Source organism: Bos javanicus, chromosome 3 (assembly GCF_032452875.1).
Source record: "Bos javanicus breed banteng chromosome 3, ARS-OSU_banteng_1.0, whole genome shotgun sequence".
Taxonomy (NCBI): Eukaryota; Metazoa; Chordata; class Mammalia; order Artiodactyla; family Bovidae; genus Bos; species Bos javanicus.
This window is the reverse complement of record NC_083870.1, coordinates 112,433,050-112,454,198: the sequence shown is the minus strand read 5'-3', so window position 1 is coordinate 112,454,198 and position 21,149 is coordinate 112,433,050. Positions and strand designations below refer to the sequence as shown.

Below are 21,149 nucleotides of genomic sequence, written 5' to 3'. Positions count from 1 at the left end.
GGGCTGCCGTCTATGGGGTCTCACAGAGTCGGACACGACTGAACTGACTTAGCAGTAACAGTATTCTAAGATTCTTGGATTGGTACTTCGACCTTGACTTAAGAGTTGTGGATTCTTGGGACTTTCCTGGTGGCCAGTGGTTAAAAATCTGCCTTCCAATGCAGGGAACATGAGTTCGATCCCTGGTGGGGGAATTAAGATCCCACATGCCACGGGGCAACTAAGCCCGCATGCCGTATCTACTGAAGTCTGTGGCCTAGAGCCTGTGCTCCGAAACAGGAGAAGCCACCCAATTAGAAGGGTGAACACACAACTAGAGACTCGTCCCTGCTCACCACAGCTAGAGAAAGCCTGTGCACAGCAACAGAGACCCAGCACAGTCAAAATAAATAACTATTAAAAAAGCAATTGCAGATTTTTATAGTGAGGCTAAGGTTGGATTTGAATCATGGCTCAACCATTAACTTGATAGATAGCTTCAGATTAGTAGGGTAGTCTCTCTATCTTCACCTATAAAACAGGACTAAGACCCCCTCCTCCTAGGATAGTGGTTGATCATCAGATGAACTCATGCATATAAGATGCTCAGCCAGTGTGAGCTCACAGAGAGGGCGTCTGCTACACAGACATGCCCCTCTCCCCATCTTCCTGTCTCCCCACAGCAACACCCACTCTTACACTCAGTCTGATCTAGGCTTTAGGCTGGGCTTCCCTGGTGTCTCAGATGGTAAAGACTCTGCCTGCAATGTGGGAGACCTGGGCTCGATCCCTGGGTTGGGAAGATCCCCTGGAGGAGGGCATGGCAACCCATTCCAGTACTCTTGCCTGGAGAATCCCCATGGACAGAGGAGCCTGGTGGGCTGAAGTCCACAGGGTTGCAAAGAGTTGGACAGGACTGAGTGACTAAGCACACACACAAGCACTTAAAGAGTCCTGGAATTCTCCATGCTATTTGGACTTGGTCACTGTGGAGGAAAATGAGAGATTCTGGGCAAAATCCCCCTAGTCCAGAACAATGAGCGTATTGGCTGGTATGGGTCATCAGTCAGACTTGTGGATAGGGGCAGACTGACCTGAGAAGAAAGCATCCCAACACCTCCAAGCAAAGGCCAGGGCTCTGGGCTCCAGCGAATGTGAGCACATCCTGAAAGTGGTGCGCATGGGCACGCCATCCCTCCTCCATGGACCAAACCACCACTCGCTGCCAGATGCAGCCAGGGGAAGCAAAGGACAGCAAGGATGCCACGGCGTGTGATTCTGATCTGTGGCATCACAATCTCCTGGGACACGGTTGAGTGTACCAGTGTCTCCCGCCTAGGGTGGAGTGTGCTGTCAACATGGAGTGTCGAGGGAACATTTGCGGGGGAGCCCCTTATCTGGTCCTGGGGAGGGGGAGGAAGTCCTGGCAGAATTCACTTTTAGACTCAGACCTGAGGGAGGACAAGGGCTATACAGGTAAGGCAGGAGAGAAGAGCAACGTTCTACGAGGAGGGACCAGCATGCGCTCAGAACCAGGGGCAAGAGGGGCAAAAATGGAAAGCATTTCAGCTGAGCTGGAGCGAACTGTGAGAGTGGAGAACACGGGGAGGTCAGCGGGGTCCAGGTCCTGAGGCATAGTGTGCGCTAGCTCCAGGGGGCTGGACAGTTATCCCAGGGGAGGTGGGAACAGCTTGCTAGCTTCTCAGCAGGGCCGTGTCTAGAGTACAGTAAGTCCCCTACATATGGATGAGTTCCATTCAGAGAGGGCATTTGTAAGTCCAATTTGTTTGTAAGTCCAACAAAGTTAGCCCAGGTACCCAACTAACACAATCGGCTATATTGCACTGTTCTGACTGCACTGTTCTGTAATAGGTTTATAATACTTTTCGCACATAATACACTAATACATTAAAAACAAACAAATACAAAAAATTAACAAAACAAGATACTAGAGTATCTTGAAAAGTAAAAGAGTACAGTACAACAGCTGGCATACAGGGGCTGGTGTTGAGTGAACAGGCAAGAAGAATTACTGACGGGAGGAAGGAAGGGAGGAGGTGGGAGACGGTGGAGCTGAACGAGCGTCGGCCATAGGAGACGGAGGGCAAGCTGCAACGTCACTCATGCCGGCTGGTGATGGCACAGGTTCTGGTTCCTTGCTGGAACTAGATGTACTTTTGCATCTTTGAAAGTTTGCCACTGTACATGAATGGTTTCAAAGGCTCACCACCCTCCCCACACTGTGAAAAGTGGACTGAGGAACACAAGACTGAAGGCTGGGAGCCGGTGACAGGCCTCATCTAAGTGACCTGGATTAGGGTGGAAGCAATGCATACAGACAGGTGGATGTATTTGAAGGGCAATTAGGATGTAGAATTAGCAAGACTCAGTGACTAGACAGGATAGGCGAGAGGCAGGCTGCCCAAACTGAGTAACAAGTAACCAGGGGACGAGAGGGGCCTTTCACTCTAGTGAGGATTTCAACGTAATGGCAGAAAGAGGATGGCTTCCACTTTAAACACATTAGGATTTAGGTGCTTCTGGATAAGTGAAGATATTTAGTGAGGAGTTGGATGTACAGGTGAAGAATCGGCAAAGAGATAAAGGTTGCAGACACAGAGAGCATTTGGAGATGTGAGGGAAAGAAGCGAAGAGAGTGTGGGAAATAACTTCAAAGAACAAAAACACTTAAGGGACAAAGAAAAAGATGACCAAAAAGTTGGCACAGGCAGAAAGGTAATTGGAAATGCAAGAGAAAATGATGTCCTCGTCTAAGCTAAGGGAAGCACTATCTTAGGAGGAAGAAGGGTTCATGGCTAAAGATGTCTGATGGGGGAAACACTGCTCTTCCATCTCCTGTGACACCATAAAAAGGAGCAAAAAGGAAACAAAAGTCCACAACGAAGCTTGTCATAGAGAGGGTGGCCAACCAACAATTCCAGAATGGTAGACTGATTATGCATGGGTATGATTTTGAAAATTTGAAAATCTAACTGGGAATTTAATAGTTTTAGAGATTACGACCTTATATTCTAACACCAGAATAGATCAGTTGTGCAAGCAAGGTGTCTTTATCTATGGAGAGTTAATACTTTTCCAACTCGTGGATTTTGAATCAGTTACCGTGCTGGGCACTTTACACACGCCATCTTGGAATCCTCTCAGCTCTTACGAAGAGAAGCCCCATCATACCAAGGAAGAAACTGGAGGTCAGAGAGGTGAAGCAGTTCAGAGATAAAGCCTAGGGTGATCTGATTCCAGAGCTGGGGCACTTTCTCCTGAATCATACTGTCCTCCTGCTAAACCTTGCCCTTTCAAGACAAATTCCAGCTTCTCCTCAAGGAAAAGGAAGGGAAAATTGAACGGAGATGTGTAGACATGGATAGGGACAGCATGAGCTCCTGGTCCTCCTCCACCCTGATTCTGGTTAATGAAGGCCCAGGAAAGTATCCCCTGTAGCTCTCTGATATCCTCAACTCAGATCTCTCTAGGTTCATGTAGGAGAAGGGGAATAAGTTGGGGGGTATGAAGAGAGGAACAAAACTTTTCTAGAAAGATGCTTTCTTCTCTTCTCCGTTTAGGAAAGCACCATGATTGACTCTCTACCTCTCAGCATATCAGTGTCTTTGCTTCTGACTGGGACATCTGGCCCATGAGGTTGGCTGTTCCCAAGGGCTGAGAATGTATTCCTTTGGCTTTGACCTGTGTCTCCTCCAGGTCCTCCCTAGTGTTGGCCCAGAGCTCTGCGCCCAGTCTGGATAGGCTCAGTCCAGTCCATATGAAAACATGATGGACAATGTTTGCTAGGATCTCCTAGCATGGGTGATCCCACGGAGCAGGCACGTGCGTGAACCCTGTCCTGAAAAAGAATCACCAGGACTAACTGAGGAACATACCTTCACACCTGGGCAGGGGATGGTCCCAGTTCCGGTTGGTGCCATGTTGACATGTGAGGACAGGGTGGCCCATCAGTTGATACCCTGGGAGGCATTCGAAGGTCACTGACTGTCCAACATTGTAGCCAGCTCCCCGAACGATGCCGTTGGCAAAGGGCTCTGGATCTGGACATTCTTGAAGTTCATACGCTGGGAAAGAATAAGAGAGAAGGTTTTTTTTTTACTCTCTCTGGGCATTTTCTCCTCACCCAGGTGTGCCAGGGAACTGGCAGGTGGCGCTAGTGATAAAGAATCTGCCTGCCAGTGCAGGAGACAGAAGAGACGGGAGTTCTTATCCCTGAGTTGGGAAGATGTCCTGGAATAGGAAATGGCAACCAACTCCAGTATTCTTGCCTGGAATATCCCATGGACAGAGGAGCCTGGAAGGATACCGTCCACAGGGTTGCAGAGAGTCAGATACCACTGAGCACATGTACACACAGGGAGGTAGCAGAGAGCTGGAGAACCAAGGCATGGACTCAGACGGGCTTTTGTCATTTTCTAGCTATTGGCTCTGGCCAAGTGATTTCAGTTCCCTATGCCTTTGTTTACTTACTTAGAAAACAGTTATTGTGAGACTCTGATAGGATGATACACGCACACAGCCCTTTGCACGGTCCTGGCACGTGGTAAGAATGCAGTAAACATGCTGTCTGTTATCGCTGCTTTCAGCGGGAAAGGGCGGCCCACGGAAGACAAGGTTAGATGGAACCATTATTCTTTGAGCACCTCGTTGGGGCTCAGCATTGACTTCGGCTCTTTTCTGTTGCTTCTTTCATTCAATCCCAATAACCACCAAGATCACAAACACAGGAAGCAGTCAGGTGAGCACTTGAGTGGAGTCCTTCTGACTCTGAGCAATTAGAACCTCTCAAGAAGGAAGAAACACGGGAGTAAGCCCAGTGTGGCAAGGAGAGAAACTTTTCCGAGGGAACAGCTGGGTTAGAAGGAATGTGTGGGGACACCTGGGTGGTCCAGTGGTTAAGAGTCTGCCTTCCAATGCAGGGCATGTGGATTCAATCCCTGGTCAGGCAGTTGGGATCCTACATGCCTCGTGGCCAAAAACAAACAAAAAGCAAACAAACAAACAAATAAAACGCAGGACAGAAGCAATGTTATGACACATTCAACAAGAGACTTTAAAAATGGTCCACATCAAAAATAAAAAACTTAATAAATAATAGGAATGTGTGATTTTCGCACACGGGAGTCCCTCCAAAGAACAAGAAAGTTGCTTCCCTGAGAATGGGTGTGCCTGCCTTGAAAGGAGAAGCCTTAATGGGAGCAGCTGAGCCAACAGGGAGAAGTCACTGAGGGATTTGCTGAGCACACGTCAGAGAGCCAGAGCCCTCAATTATTAATAATCGGATCCACAGGACAGTAATTAGACCCACTCAGCAGGAAATCAGCAGAGGGAGCGTTCCTACAGTGGAAATTCTCAGGGGGAGTGGTTGAGATCAGTGAATGCTCGATGCAAGTCGGTACCTCATCACGCTCAATAACAGTGCAAAGAACGGTGATCACGAAGCACTCCCTCCGTGTGATGTGTTTCCTCTCAGTGCCACGCATGGAGGTCTCTGTGGGCAGAACTGGCAGATTTCACTGGGAAATCATCAAGGCAGGACTTCCCTGGGGGTCCAGTGGTTGAGAATCCTCCTGCCAATGCAGGTGACATGGGTTTGATCCCTGGTCCAGGAAGAACGCACATCCTGGGGAGGCAACTCAACCTGTGCACCGCAGCCACTGAGCCCGCACACCACAACTACTCAACCTCCGTGCCCTCAAGCCCGTGCTCTGCAACAGAGAAGCCACTGCAATGAGAAGCCCACACACTGAAATGAAGAGTAGCCCCCACTCGATGCAACTAGAGAAAGCCCACGCAAAGCAACAAAGACTCATTGCAACCAAAAATAAACAAATAAAAATTTAAAAAATAAGCAAATTTTTTTTTTAAAGAAGAAATCATCAAGGTAGTTGGGTGCATTGAAAAATCGAGCAGTCCTAGAGAGACTGGGTGGGCTGGGCAGCCAAAGGGGCGTGGCTCTGTCAGCAGCAACAGGTTTGGGCGATTTAGCAAATGAAGTCTTAGTAGAGACTTCTACTAAGGCACCCTACTCCAGTACTCTTGCCTGGAAAATCCCATGGACGGATGAGCCTGGTGGGCTGCAGTCCATGGGGTCGCTAAGAGTCGGACACGACTGAGTGACTTCACTTTCACTTTTCACTTTCACGCATTGGAGAAGGAAATGGCAACCCACTCCAGTGTTCTTGCCTGGAGAATCTCAGGGGCGGGGGAGCCTGGTGGGCTGCCGTCTATGGGGTCGCATAGAGTTGGACACGACTGAAGTGACTTAGCAGCAGCAGCAGCAGCAGTCTTAGTAGAAGTGAGGAGCCTGTAGGGAGGTGACTGAAGGATGAGTGGGGCCTTTAAAGAGAAGTCTCAGTGGGAAGAAAGGGACCCAACAATGTGGGCGAGCCTGAAGACTGAGGGCTGGTGAGAAGTCACGAGCAGCCTGGAGAAGAGTGGCTGGGTCCCTCTCACAGGAATCGTTTCCAGGGGAAGGAGCTGGCTTTTCACAAAGAGACATTGAAGTGACGACTCCGGGACCGCTTTCACAGGGAGAGGAGTCTCAGAGTTTGTTCCACCAGAGGAAGCTTCAGAGGGAGAGGTTGGGCCTTGAGGGAAGACAGGACCCCTGAGGAGTGGAGTCATTAACTTCCCCAGAAAAGGGTTCCACGCAGAGAGGAGCAGTGGACGCTACAATGGGAGCAGATGCAGTTTCAAACAAAGAGACATATTTAAAAAATCAGTAATGATGAGGCCTAACATTTTGGAACAAGGTCATTTTGCTATGTTCTTAGAAACACAATCTCCTGAGAAATTTTAACGGAATATAGTAAGCCTATCAGGCTAGGAGACCTGGCAGGAGTAGCTTATGCTGCTACTAAAAACATTACGAGGATATTTACCTGAAGAAGGGAAAAGAAAACTCCAGGTTAGGAAGTTCAGAGTGTCTAACAGGAGGGATTTTGAGGAAAAGTAAGGAGTTATATTTCTTCCAGAGAAAGTCTGGGGACCACAAAGAGCTGGGACTGCTGGATACAAATGGCCTGAGTGGTGATGTAGGTCTTTTCATAAAAGAAAAATCTAGGGCGAGGGGTCGGGTGAAATTCCACGGGGCGAAGAACATGGGCCTAGGGGGCAGGGAGAATTATCTGGGCCTGACACATGGCAGGGGCCTCAGTGGGAGCAGCTGGGCCGCCGGCACTGGAGATAACCTAGTCCGGAGGATGGGCCATCATGGAGAAGCCATAGTGGAAGTTTCAGAGGTCACGTCTGAGGTGGAGGCGGCCACCCTGACACCAAGGGTGGCTCCACAAGCCCTGTCTGGACTGTGGCAGCGGGCAGGCGCTGAGGAAGCAGCCGGGCCTGTGACCCAAGGGGAACATCTGGGCAAGTCCTGGTGGGGGAGCTGGCCCACCGCAGAGTGGGCATTGCTGGGGCTCTCATACACTTGGGGCAACTCAGGTCAAGGTGTTGGTCCTCTGAAGGTGAGCTTGGGACCCCTCCTTCCTGTTTCCACCCTTCGCTCCCACCTCAGGTTCTTCAGAGAATCCAGCCTCTGAACACGTGGAGCCTCAGTGCGAGTGACGTTAATGCAGAGTGCTGGCTCATGTCTGGAAGCCTCAGGGAGGAGCCCGTGAGCCTCAGGTGAAGCTTCTCAGAGGAGAAGGCTTGGTGAGTCTGGGAGGGGCTGAGATCAGGGCTCCATGGGGGCTCCAGAGTGCTGGCTCATGTCTGGAAGCCTCAGGGAGGAGCCTGTGAACCTCAGGTGAAGTTCCTCAGAGAAGGCTTGGTGAGTCTGGGAGGGGCTGAGGTCAGGGCTCCCAACTACTACTTCTACAAGGAAGTGGGGTGTCTGAGGAGTCTGCAGGACTCAGAGGGGGCAGCTCTGACAAGGACAAAGTGGGCTTAATACACAGGAACGCAGGGAGCATGTCTGCTCTCACCACCTGAGCTGGACAGGGCTGTGCCTGTCACAGGGGTGAAGCCAGTGCATGGGAAGGCCCCAGAGCACTGTCCCCACCACAACGTCATCAGACCCTGCATTCATCCCAGACGAGGAGCTCAGGGAGAGCCCTTGGGCCCAACTGTGTTCGCCTCAAATTCATGTAGAAGTTCTAACCCCCTGCCCTTCCCCACCTCCTCAGAACGTGATATTTGGAGACAGGATCTTCACCTACCTTTACCTAAATTAAAATGAGGTCTTTAGTTAGGTAGTCTTAGTCGTGTCTGACTCTTTGAGACCCCGTGGACTACTCTGCCAGGCTCCTCTGTCCATGAATTCTCCAGGAAAGAATACTGGAGTGGGTAGCCATTCCCTTCTCCAGGGCATCTTCCCAAACCCAGGGATGGAACCCAGGTCTTCTGCTTTGCAGGCAGAGTCTTTACCGTCTCCACATTTCCCGTTTTGACAAGAATACCAGTGATATTGGATTAGGGCCCACCCTAATGACTTCAGACCGACAGGCAGAACGCCACGTGAAGATGAAGCCAGAGGTGGGGGTGATCGTTCCACAAGCCAAGAAATGCCGACGATCAGCAAACTGCCAGAAGCTGGGGGAAAGCAGGGAACATGTTCCTCCTTGCAGCCCTTGGAAGGAGCCAGCCCTGCCCACCCCCAATCTCAGGGCTTCCAGGCTCCAAGACTGTGAGAGAGCAACTCTGCTCTTCAAGCCAGCAGTCTGCGGTATACTGACACAGCAGACCTAGGGCACCAATACACGCAAAGCCTGAGAGGTGTGTGTCTGTCCTAGAGAGGCACCCGACCTCGCATCTGGGCCTGAGTCTCTCCTGGGATAGACTGTGGCCTTGGGATGTATGGTGACCACTGGACAGGCCTCACTGCCCACCGAGGCTGTGTACCCTTCTTAGGCACAGGCTCGCTCAGGTAAGGCTGACCGCTGCCAGGAGCCTATCCACAGCCCACTGGGTGCGCAGCTGCATTACCGCCAATGAAGTGGCATTTACTAGGAAAGAGGCTGGGGCTTCTCCCTGCTCCTCCCTTGGTGTGAAGGGCCCAGCTCCTTCTCCTGAGGTGTCCCAGGAGGGAGATGTCGGGCTGCCCCAGGGCCCTGGGTACAGCTGCCCAGGTGGGCACAGCTACACAGGCACAGGAGAAGTCTGAGCTGGGGCAGATGGGGCTCGATCCAGGAGGAGTGGGCCAATCACGGGACTCCAGCTGAGGATGGGGGAGCTGCGGGGAGTCCAGCCTCACACAGGGCAGCCCTCAGCGGGAGGAAAGGGTCCTGCTCCTGTCTCCGTGTGAAGGCTCAGCAGGTGCTCCAGGACTGTCACCAGAATCGTTACTGGAAACCTCCACCGCATCACAGGACAAGCTTTGCGGGGCGTAACTGACACACAGGGCAGGCCCCCAGGGAGGAAGTGAGCCTTTGGAGGCCCCGGGGCAGGGGGTAGGGGGTGGCTGGATGTTTGAGGGGGAACTGATGGGTCACTTGCTCAGAGGAAGCTGCTGACTGCTGGGTCAGGAGCCGAGACGGCGCTTTGTGCTGCTGCCCTGGGAAGCTCTTGTCCAGGGGGTTTGATAGCCTCTGCGGGGCCAGAGAGACATGTCACAGTGGTCAGGCCTGCCTTCCACTCCTTGGCCTTTGCTGGGTCCCCTCCTCCCCTACGTGGGAGGCTGGGAAGATAGGTGATGGTGGGTTAAGAGGCAGGGATGGATGGACCCTTCCTGTCCTCACCCTGATACTCCAGCTTGAATCCCGGCCGGTTCTGGGAGTGGTCGCTGTGGAAATAGACGGTGGTCTCGTGTGACGTGGAGAGCAGGGCGCTGGGAAGCTCACTCCCGCTGAATCTGCCCATCATGCGGCTGGTTTCGTAGGGGCCGTTCCGGATTTCTATGAAGTCGTGGTTGGGCTCGGTGGAGAAGTTCAGGAACTGGATGTGAGCTCCTGGGAGCAAAACAAAGGCAGACAGTGCCCAAGCAATAGAGTCTTGCTTCTGACGTGCTGACTCCTGAGAGCATCACCTGCCAGAGCCCATGTGTCCCCACCACGGACTACCCACCCAGTTAGGGGTCCCAGAACACACATGGGGAGTCAATGGTCAGCCCAGTCTCTTATCTTCAGGCAGGACTGAACTTAAAAGTGTATTATTCATTCAAAATGAAAGGCATCAGTCTTATCAGAGCTCCATCCCCACTCTATTTTATTTCATGGAAAATGAAGTTCAGGGTCAACACCTGACTTAATTTGGGATTCATATGTCTAGTATCAGTATAAGGGCAGCTTTGATAAAATAATGTTTTAACTGAAAAATACCACCACTTAAACATAACCACACTCGATCAAAAGACATGACCTTCAATACTAGTATTTTCTAGAACACTTACAATAATTCAGAAATTAGAAGACTACAACATCCCATTGGTTCTATTAAGATGCCAAGTGAAGTTTATACTTTGGGGTCTTATTAGATTAATCAAGATCTAACAACGCAACAGGTTAAATGGATTTCATTAGGATCTTAACTTACATATAAATATATTCTTTGAAGAATAAGTGTGGGACTATTGATATCAATTGATTGATAAGTTTTCTCAAAATTAGATTACTATTAAAAACGATATTGAAAAAACATATTTCTGAGCATAGGAAAATGTCTGCAACGTTAACTGTAAAAATCTGACTGCAAAGTAGTGTGCAGCATACCATTCAAACTTTTGTATTAAAAAAATTGAAGACTATTCACTGACTCACTAACAACATTTATTGAGCATTTGCCATGCATCGGGGCTGTGCTAGGTGAGCATTACACAGGGAGGAACAAGGTCTTTACAGGGCCCTTGTCTTCATGATGGTGAGGTCTAAGCTGTGAGTGATGATTTCTGCATGGTGGGACTACAGATGCATCGGAATTTTTATAATTTTCTCATTTATACCTTCTAATTTGCTTAGAATAAGCACACGGGAGTGAACTTTTGGCATCTGATTACTTAAATAAAGACTTGACATATACTGTTGAAGACCCTTCATATCTCCTGCCCTCTCCCACTGCTCTTCTCTCTACAGAGGCAGTCACTCTCTTGAATTCAGAAGATATCCTTCCAGGTCATGTGCTTAGATTCCTAAACGTATATCTGATTTGTTTTAAACATCTGCATTTATTATTGTATTATATATATAGTTTTGCAAGCTTAAATTCAGCATGTGTTTTTCAAGGTCTTACCTTGTCAATGCAAAGATACAGTTCATTGATTTTTAACTACTATATTAATTAATTCCATTTAATGAATTACCCAACCACACTATTCACTCTTCTATTAACATGTAGATATTTTCCAAATTACAGATGACTTTACACGGAGCACCTGTGTATCCGCGGAAGCTTCACTTTGCAGTCTACCTCCCCTGTGTCATCCCCACACACGGGCTGCTGGTCCATTGCACGGGCTCTTTAAGCATGGGCTTCCCCTGTGGCTCAGCTGGATGCCAAATTTCTGAATTGCACTGCCTGACTGCCGCCATCTAGTGGCAGAAGTTTGTAAATGCGGTGGTTTTTAAACAGAGCAGGGGGCATTAGGGACTGTTTGGAATCCAAAGTAACTTGAAAGCAAGGGATCTGGTCTTCTGTGGCTGGTCCCTACAGGAGGCTGACTGCCTGGAGGACTTAAAGATAGAGGTCTCTGGTGGCCGAACATCAGGCCTTACAGAGAAAGTGATGCGCCTCCCACTTACACTTCTGTTTCCCTTTGGTTGTGGCCCTCCCTCCATCCTTCTATTATCTGAGGTTCTTCTGGTTCATATCTGGATGCAGAGGTAGAGGGTCTCCCCGCTCCTCTTCCCTCAATATCTCAAAATCTGGAGTTCCCAAGGCTGCCAAAGTTATCATCACTTTGCAGCCTGATCATACCCCTCCAGTTTCCTTCAGAAGATGGTACTTAATATAACTCTTATCTTCTGAGGGTCATAACTTCTCCCCTCAGGGAAGATTTAGAGACATCCAAGTAGGTCGCTTTCTCTTGAAAGCCTCTTCTCCATCAGAAGACCCACTTTAGGATGAATAATAAAGGACAAAAGAGGTGGTCTTGACTTCTGAGGTCACAGACTGGGGGATCACAGGTCTGTGCAGGAGTGATCCCCTTGGGACATTTCATTCCTAGGCGCAGAGCAATGACTTGGATGACCTATGTGTACAGCCTATAATTTCTGCATCAACACAAATCCTTTGTCTCTTCAACAGAAACATTAGGGGTTAAATTATATTCCCAGTGCACAACATATGAACCTTCAGTAATTAAATTTTGTACCCAGATCAGTGTCCTCTACACCCCACCAACCCTGATGTCTACACACACACACGACATTTCCCAACCTCTAAGGCCAGCTAGAATGTGAGTATAAAGAATGCAAACTCAATTTCACATTGACCTTGGCTCAATTTAATTAGGATGAGAAATTGGATATTGGAGTTAAAAGCCCAGGTTGAAGTCTAGTCTCAGTAAAATAGATTGTCTTTTTCTTTTTTCAACCATCCCTGAGCAATTTTTCATTCCACATTTCTGGATTTTAGCTCACTGCTCTAATGATAAAAATAATACTGGTAATCCCTAAAGTTTTTTCCCTACTTTATGTTCCCAAAGCACGTTCATTTCTACCATTCTTAATTGATCCTCTGGACTGCACAGGAGCTCAACAGCTGAGGAAGCAGAGAGGCAGAGAGCTGAACTGACTCGGCCAAGGTTATGCTGAGTGATGGCAGCAGACAGTTGCTTTAAGCCCAGAGGCCTGGGCGTGAAGACTTACCAAAGCCCACGGGCAGTGCTATTTTCCAGGAGCAGTCCATGTTGCTGGGGTAGTTGCCTGGGAAGCCGGGGCTCAGGATCACCCCCTCCATGTCTTCCACTGTTCCCCCACACTGCGCTGTGACCGTGAGACCAGACTGGGGGTTAGCACAGCAACGAGGCAAGAACAAGGCCATGCAGCATTTGGACTTTCCTAAGTTAATTTCCCTTTGAGAATCCAAAGGGACCTTTAATTCATCTCCCTAAAAAACTGCACACAAGAGAAAACAGAGGATGTACATCCAGGAAGGGAAGAAGTATACCCTATGTCTGCCCTGCAGTCCGCAAACCCAAGTTATGGATGCCTGACCTTGAGCATGCCCTTCAAAGGTCAGTTTCCTTAGTGAGGTCATGTAGCAAAAATGGTGTGCCCCAAGAGAAGTGTGACTGTCTCCTACACGATTCCCCAAATCTCCCTCTTTTCATTGTCCAATCAGCTCTTCCAGGACTGGAAAACAGGAGGAAGGAAGGGGACAGACAGTGACATGTTAAGTTCCTGCTCTGTGCCAGCGCCAGCCCAGGCTCTTATTCCATGGGGCTGGGCGGTCAGCAGAGGAGCCCCACCATGAGCCCATCCTCAGAATGCTGACACGCACCCTGAGCCAAAGTGACTATGAGCCAACCACAGGGGGCTGGGGCATCTGAATCTCCAATTGAAATGACTTCAGAGTCAGAGTTGCCTGAAGTTGCAGGGCTGGGGCACAGATGCAGCCTGGCCAGTTCATGTGGATTCTTTTTTTTTGGCTCAGACGGTAAAGCGTTTTCCTGCAATTCGGGATACCAGGGTTCAATCCCTGCATCAGGAAGATCCCCTGGAGAAGGAAATAGCAACCTGCTCCAGTACTCTTGCCTGGAAAATTCCATGGACGGAGGAGCCTCATAGTCTACAGTCCATGGGGTTGCAAAGAGTCGGACATGACTGAGCAACTTCACTTTTCACTTTATTAGGAAAGGTTGTGTGTGCAGAAAGGGGTTAGCCCATCACGGAAGGCCAGAAGAAGGAGCCGAGGGGAGGAGTATGTGCCGTGTCTATGTAGACCCCTTCTCAGGAGAGGGTGACTGAAGCACACAGATCTGAAGGGAACAGTGCTTGCATGCAAAGCAGGGGCTCCAGCACTGATTCCCCCCACCCCACCCCCGGTCACAGTCCCAGTGCCCCCACTTCCTGGGTGACTGGGGCCAGCTCTAAGTTCCCCCAGCCCAAACCTCCAGCCCTGGGTCCCTGCCCTTCCACAGCACTTGTGCCACAGGGTGGTTATAAGGTTACAACAGACAGGACTTCACTTCACTTGGGACAGGGCCTGGCATGCACAGTACACCCTCAGCCCAGGGCGGCTGCGGGGCTCTCAGTGGTTCCCTGGGCAAGGCCTTCGTCATACAGGATGAGGAAAAGGGCGGACTGGTCCCATTGCTGACTGCTCTGCATACGAAGAGGCCCTGAACCCTGGAGAGAGCACAGAAGGGCAGGGCCATGTGCTCCAAGGACATGCCCTTGGCTCACCTTGCTTCCTACTCCAAGTTCAGCCTTGCACTTGCCAGTTGGCAGGGCATCAGGGAATCCTAGTTCCTCGCTCTGCCACTTTCTTTTGAATCCTAAAAACCTTAGTTTTCCTCTTTGCAAAACTGAGGGTGATGACCCCTGCCCTGAAGAGCTTCAGCAAGGAGACATATAACTCAGGGCCTGGCACGTGGCAGACCCTTGATAAACAGACGTTCCCCTTGCCCCAACCTGACTAGATGCTTCTGAGCATGGAGACTCTGTATTTCCTTGTACCCAGTGATCTCTTCATCACTACTCAGCACAGAAACCAAACCAAACCAAGTCCTCCTTCCACAGGGCACGCTCAGCCTTTCTCCATCAGTGTATTCCATCTGTCTGTCCTATGAAAAGTCACAGGGGGAAGCCCCAAAATGCCCAGAGGTTCCATATGGGGTTTGGGGTTATATGGAATCAGAATGGTCATCATCAGATTTTGGAATGGGCAAGCCACTGCTGTATTTCATTTGGTGGACAAAGGTTTCCAAAAGTCGTGAAAAGCCTGAGGTTAAAGCTTACAAAAAACCTCAGTCTAAAGATCCCACCTTCGAGCAGACCTGCAATACCAGCCTTCCTTTGGATTTGAACTTGATCCCAGTGAGATGTCCCTGAACTCAAAGCCCTGGTAGAAATGGATTTGAGTGGATTGGAGAAGTAGGTGTTCTCTTACCAATACAGAGAGGCGGAGGGTAGTTCCAGCGCCGCACGGTCCCGGGCATGCAGGAGATGTGGGCGTGGCCCTAGGGGAATCAGGAACAGGGTGGGCTGGCTGCCCGCACGGGCACAACTGCATGTAGAACCTGGAGCAGGGGCTTGTTCTTAGGCTTTGGGTTAAGGAGCAAGATACATGGATCCACCGGGGGTTGGGGCGAGAGGTAGAGGGAGAGAGCTGGGGAAGGACACTTATTAACAGCCATTACTAAAGAAATCTCATTACTAAAGGTTCCTTATGAGACTCCTTTAATTACTAGATTCTTTCATCGCCTTCAAAGAGGAATTAAGTTTTCCTAGAGTCTAATCAAACCGAAACTTTGCAGGGACACATCTGAGGCTGGCTTGTGCCAAATGGCCAAAGTCAGCACTTTGTCTTTTGCAGGAACAGCTCCAGGAGGGGACAACAGTCCCTGAGGGATCTGGGGAGCTTCTCTCTGTTCTGTGGTGACTGCAGCTCTGCTGGGAGGAGGCTGGCTGATCCCAGCTCAGGGGATACCTTTCCAGTCCTGGGGGGTGGCCAACAGAAGGTACCTGGAGGGCATATCCTGGCTCACACTGGAAGGAGACCACATCGTTCACCAGGTAGCGCTCGCCAGTCTTCACCCCATTACTGGGCACAGCAGGTTCTGGACAACTGCTCAGGCCCACCGCTAGACCAGACAGAGACAGATGACAGGAGAATGGACAAGTCCGTCAGGCTGATGCACCAGCAGGCTGAAGGCAGTGCTGGCAGTGAGGAGGAGCTGCCTCCCGGCTGTGCCCCTCTCTGCTTTCTCTCCTCCCAGCCTCTAGGCCCGTGTTTCCCAAGCCTTTCACCTCCCAGCACGTGGGAAAAATCAGAATGTGTATATGGCCCAGAGGCCCAACAGATCAAAGCCTCCTGGAGCAGGTGGGCATCATCTGGGAGCTCTGACTGTGCCCCCAGGCTCAAAATGATACCACACTGCTGTCACCCCAAGAAGTTCCTTCATCTCTTCCCATGCAACTTCTGTCCTCCATGTGCTTTTAAGAAGTGGATGTGATGCCTGGAAATGAAAGCTGCTTGGGCCTGAATCCACAGATCTCAGCATCTGGGACAAAAGATTTCAAGGACAGTATTAAAACAATCATCAAAGTGAACTGGAAGTCCTTCATCTCAACTGTCACCTTGTCTTTTTTTTCTCCACTCTTTCCTGCCCTCCAAGTAAAAGGCAACTAGTCTTTACTGAGGTGCTCACGAGATAGTAACCTGAGACCTACTTACTGGAATGGAAGTGGTGGACAGAAGAAGGAGGAGGGGCAGAGAGAAAAAGAGAGACAGCAAGAGCAAAAAGTGTGGTAGGAGAAAGATGGGATGGAGAGAAAGGTCGAGACAGAGAGAGAAAGCCAGAAGGACACAGACAAAGGTCCATTCTAATTTCTTTAATTGAAAGTCCATTCTAATTTCTTTACATTGCAGTGGTGAATTTTATTTAAGCCAAGTTTACAACAAAGGAAGACTTTTTAAAAAAAAATCATAAGAAATTTATTACTTTTGAAAGCAGATTGGTCATTTCCATTTCAATTAAATAAACATCAAATATGAGTCATAGCAATAGACAGGACTTTTGTATCTTGCAAAACCATTTGCCTCTACAATAGCAGTTAACTCTTCCTTTCTGTACTCTCTTTGTAGATGATCTACAAAATGGAAATGTATCTACAGGGTCCTGGCTCCTAGGAATTTCAGTCTCTAAATACTAAGGGAGACCTCTGATATCCCCTAGCTTCTTCCACTGTGAGAGGACAGTGCACGATAAACCACCAGTCATCTTGAACAGCAACAGCAGAAAAAAAAAAAAAAACTCAAAGGGGTGAATTTTTCCTGGGAATGAGGCAGTAGAATAAAAAGGAGATTTAGGAAAGAAGTCTCTCTTTGGAACAAGAAAGAAAAGAGAACATTCTAGGGAACATTAAAGGACTCAATTTTAAATATTGGATAAAGAAACAAAACTGGAGAGAACAGAGGAGAGAGGGTGAAAGGAAAAATGTAAATTATTCAAGAGCCTAGGATACTTGAGCCCACCAGGTGACTGTGGTCTGAGAGGTCCATGGGAGGAAGGTCTCAGAGGTCCCTGTCCTGTCCTCCACCCTGCAGGATCTTGGCTTCAAGCTGCCCTGCACTTTCTGACCAGCTGATCATTTCAGTTCTTTCAGGTCATGAGCATCCTAGGATCTAGCTAATCCTCGCTCCACACCTGGATGAGATGCATTTGTTCTGATACCAGTTGGGTGATGCTGACACTAGCAGCAAGTGGGGCTTCCATCTGTCCATCCCGTTCAGAGGGTCCAGTCAAATGCCCCTTCCCCCATTTCTTACTCCTCATCCCATACCTGACTCAGGTGCTCCTTCTGTAAAGTCTCACCTGGCCAGGGCAGGCGCCCCTCTTCTGTACTCTCTTAGCATATCAGGTTGCACTGCAGTGACTGTTTCCATGTCCCTCTCTCCCCCTAGACTCTGTGTTTTGTGCTTATTCATCTTTGTTCTGTGGGCGCCTACCCCAGGGCATGCCACCTGGCAGGGGTCCAGTGTTTCTTCATGACAGTCACCTCTCCTCCAGCTCCGGGGAGAACTTCTGCCCTTCCTGCTGACACCCCTGCGAGACCTGCAGTGCTGTCATGCCCTTCTCTGTCCACATGCCTGCCTCTCTCCCATGGACTCAGAAAGGACTCCTCTCTCTTGATCTTACGCAATCCTAGCAAAACCAGCATTGCACCTGGCACATTGTAAATATTCAATAAGTATTTGTTGAATGAATGGGTGACAGACCCTGCTGCCAGCCCATTCCTGTACCTCGTGTGGAGGGGATGGGCAGACAGTCTCAGGATGAAAGCAGCCACCCCAGCAACCTCTGTCTTTGTTGCCCCACAAGACACACCTGCCATCCTTTTTTTTTAAAAATTAAAAAAATTAATACAATTTTTAAAGGTTACTTTTCACTTCCATACTGTTCATACTGTTCATGGGGTTCTCAAGGCAAGAATACTGAAGTGGTTTGCCATTCCCTTCTCCAGTGGACCACATTCTGTCAGATCTGAAGTTGAATGGTTCTATGAAGACCTTCAAGATCTTTTAGAACTAACACCCAAAAAAGATGTCCTTTTCATTATAGGGGACTGGAATGCAAAAGTAGGAAGTCAAGAAACACCTGGAATAACAGGCAAATTTGGCCTTGGAATACGGAATGAAGCAGGGCGAAGACTAATAGAGTTTTGCCAAGAAAATGCACTGGTCATAACAAACACCCTCCTCCAACAACACAAGAGAAGACTCTATACATGGACATCACCAGATGGTCAACACCGAAATCAGATTGATTATATTCTTTGCAGCCAAAGATGGAGAAGCTCTATACAGCCAGCAAAAACAAGACCAGGAGCTGACTGTGGCTTAGACCATGAATTCCTTATTGCCAAATTCAGACTTAAATTGAAGAAAGTAGGGAAAACCAGTAGACCATTCAGGTATGACCTAAATCAAATCCCTTATGATAATACAGTGGAAGTGAGAAATAGATTTAAGGGACTAGATCTGATAGATAGAGTGCCTGATGAGCTATAGAATGAGGTTCATGACATTGTACAGGAGACAGATATCAAGACCATCCCATTGGAAAACAAATGCAAAAAAGCAAAATGGCTGTCTGGGGAGGCCTTACAAATAGCTGTGAAAAGAAGAGAAGCAAAAAGCAAAGGAGAAAAGGAAAGATATAAATATCTGAATGCAGAGTTCCAAAGAATAGCAAGAAGAGATAAGAAAGCCTTCCTCAGCGATCAATGCAAAGAAATAGAGGAAAACAACAGAATGGGAAAGACTAGAGATCTCTTCAAGAAAATCAGAGATACCAAAGGAACATTTCATGCAAAGATGGGCTCGATAAAGGACAGAAATGGTATGGACCTAACAGAAGCAGAAGATATTAAGAAGAGATGGCAAGAATACACAGAAGAACTGTACAAAACAGATCTTCACGACCCATATAATCACGATGGTGTGATCACTGACCTAGAGCCAGACATCCTGGAATGTGAAGTCAAATGGGGCTTAGAAAGCATCACTACAAACAAAGCTAGTAGAGGTGATGGAATTCCAGTTGAGCTATTCCAAATCCTGAAAGATGATGCTGTGAAAGTGCTGCACTCAATCTGCCAGCAAATTTGGAAAACTCAGCAGTGGCCACAGGACTGGAAAAGGTCAGTTTTCATTCCAATCCCAAAGAAAGGCAATGCCAAAGAATGCTCAAACAATTGCACAATTGTACTCATCTCACACGCTAGTAAAGTAATGCTTAAAATTCTCCAAGCCAGGCTTCAGCAATACGTGAACCGTGAACTTCCTGATGTTCAAGCTGGTTTCAGAAAAGGCAGAGGAACCAGAGACCAAATTGCCAACATCCTCTGGATCATGGAAAAAGCAAGAGAGTTTCAGAAAAACATCTATTTCTGCTTTATTGACTATGCCAAAGCCTTTGACTGTGTGGATCACAATAAACTGTGGGAAATTCTGAAAGAGATGGGAATACCAGACCACCTGACCTGCCTCTTGAGAAACCTGTATGCAGGTCAGGAAGCAACAGTTAGAACTGGACATGGAACAACAGACTGGTTCCAAATAGGAAAAGGAGTTCGTCAAGGCTGTATATTATCACCCTGTTTATTTAGCTTATATGCAGAGTACATCATGAGAAACGCTGGACTGGAAGAAACACAAGCTGGAATCAAGATTGCCTGGAGAATTATCAATAATCTAAAATATGCAGATGACGCCACCCTTATGGTAGAAAGTGAAGAGGCACTAAAAAGCCTCTTGATGAAAGTGAAAGTGGAGAGTGAAAAGGTTGGCTTAAAGTTCAACATTCAGAAAACGAAGATCATGGCATCCGGTCCCACCACTTCATGGGAAATAGATGGGGAAACAGTGGAAACAGTGTCAGACTTTACTTTTCTGGGCTCCAAAATCACTGCAGATGGTGACTGCAGCCATGAAATTAAAAGACGCTTACTCCTTGGAAGAAAAGTTATGACCAACCTAGATGGCATATTCAAAAGCAGAAACATTACTTTGCCAACAATGGTCGGTCTAGTCAAGGCTATGGTTTTTCCTGTGGTCATGTATGGATGTGAGATTTGGACTGTGAAGAAGGCTGAGTGCCGAAGAATTGATGCTTTTGAACTGTGGTGTTGGAGAAGACTTTTGAGAGTCCCTTGGACTGCAAGGAGATCCAACCAGTCCATTCTGAAGGAGATCAGCCCTGGGATTTCTTTGGAAGGAATGATGCTAAAGCTGAAACTCCAGTACTTTGGCCACCTCATGCGAAGAGTTGACTCATTGGAAAAGACTCTGATGCTGGGAGGGATTGGGGGCAAGAGGAGAAGGGGACGACGGAGGACGAGATGGCTGGATGGCATCACTGACTCGGTGGACGTGAGTCTCAGTGAACTCCGGGAGTTGGTGTTGGACAGGGAGGCCTGGCATGCTGCGATTCATGGGGTCGCAAAGAGTTGGACACGACTGAGCGACTGATCTGATCTTTCACTTCCAATTATTACAAAATATTGGCTCTATTCCCCGTGTTGTACAATACATCCTTGAGCCTATCTTATGCCCAATAGTTTGTACTTCTCTCTCTCCCTGTAACCCTTTTCTTTGAGGGCTTTTAGTTGTGATCACTTGGGGATGCTGGAAGCCAGGATGTAAGGTTTTGAGGATAGAGGGAGAAATCTGATGGGAGAGGAGTAAAGTCTGCAACAAGAAGAGGAAATTCAAGGACAGCTGCATCACTGACCAGAGCTCAGAGAGGCCAGCTTTTAGACCAGAGCACCTTACACCTCCATTATTCTCTAAATAATATCCCGGGCCCCTTCCTGTTCCTGTGGGGACTCAGAGGGAGCGCACAGGTTTCTGCATAACAGACCCTTGGGTGAGAACCCTGGCTTCACTGCTTCCTGGCTGTTTCTGACCTTCTCTGAGCTTGAGCATCCTCATTTAGGTCTGTGTGAGGCTTCAGCAGGGTAGAGAACACACAGCCCCAGAACAACCCCCAGTTCCTCATGGGGAACTCAGGCCCTGTCAGTTCCCACCCTGAACCCTGCACACTCTGA

At 48.6% G+C, this 21,149-nt stretch overlaps 1 protein-coding gene across 4 annotated transcripts in view; it reads right to left on the bottom strand.

Moving 5' to 3' along the window:
- CSMD2 (CUB and Sushi multiple domains 2) overlaps positions 1 to 21,149 on the bottom strand; it is a 694,802-nt gene that overhangs the window by 98,393 nt on the left and 575,260 nt on the right. For all 4 annotated transcript variants that reach the window (XM_061412621.1, XM_061412618.1, XM_061412619.1 and 1 more), the window contains 5 exons: positions 15,561 to 15,679; positions 14,986 to 15,055; positions 12,741 to 12,857; positions 9,678 to 9,887; positions 3,876 to 4,064 (listed from right to left, as the gene is read on the bottom strand). In XM_061412621.1, coding sequence (XP_061268605.1) covers positions 3,876 to 4,064; positions 9,678 to 9,887; positions 12,741 to 12,857; positions 14,986 to 15,055; positions 15,561 to 15,679 — 705 coding nt within the window. The remainder of the gene's footprint in view (positions 1 to 3,875; positions 4,065 to 9,677; positions 9,888 to 12,740; positions 12,858 to 14,985; positions 15,056 to 15,560; positions 15,680 to 21,149) is intronic.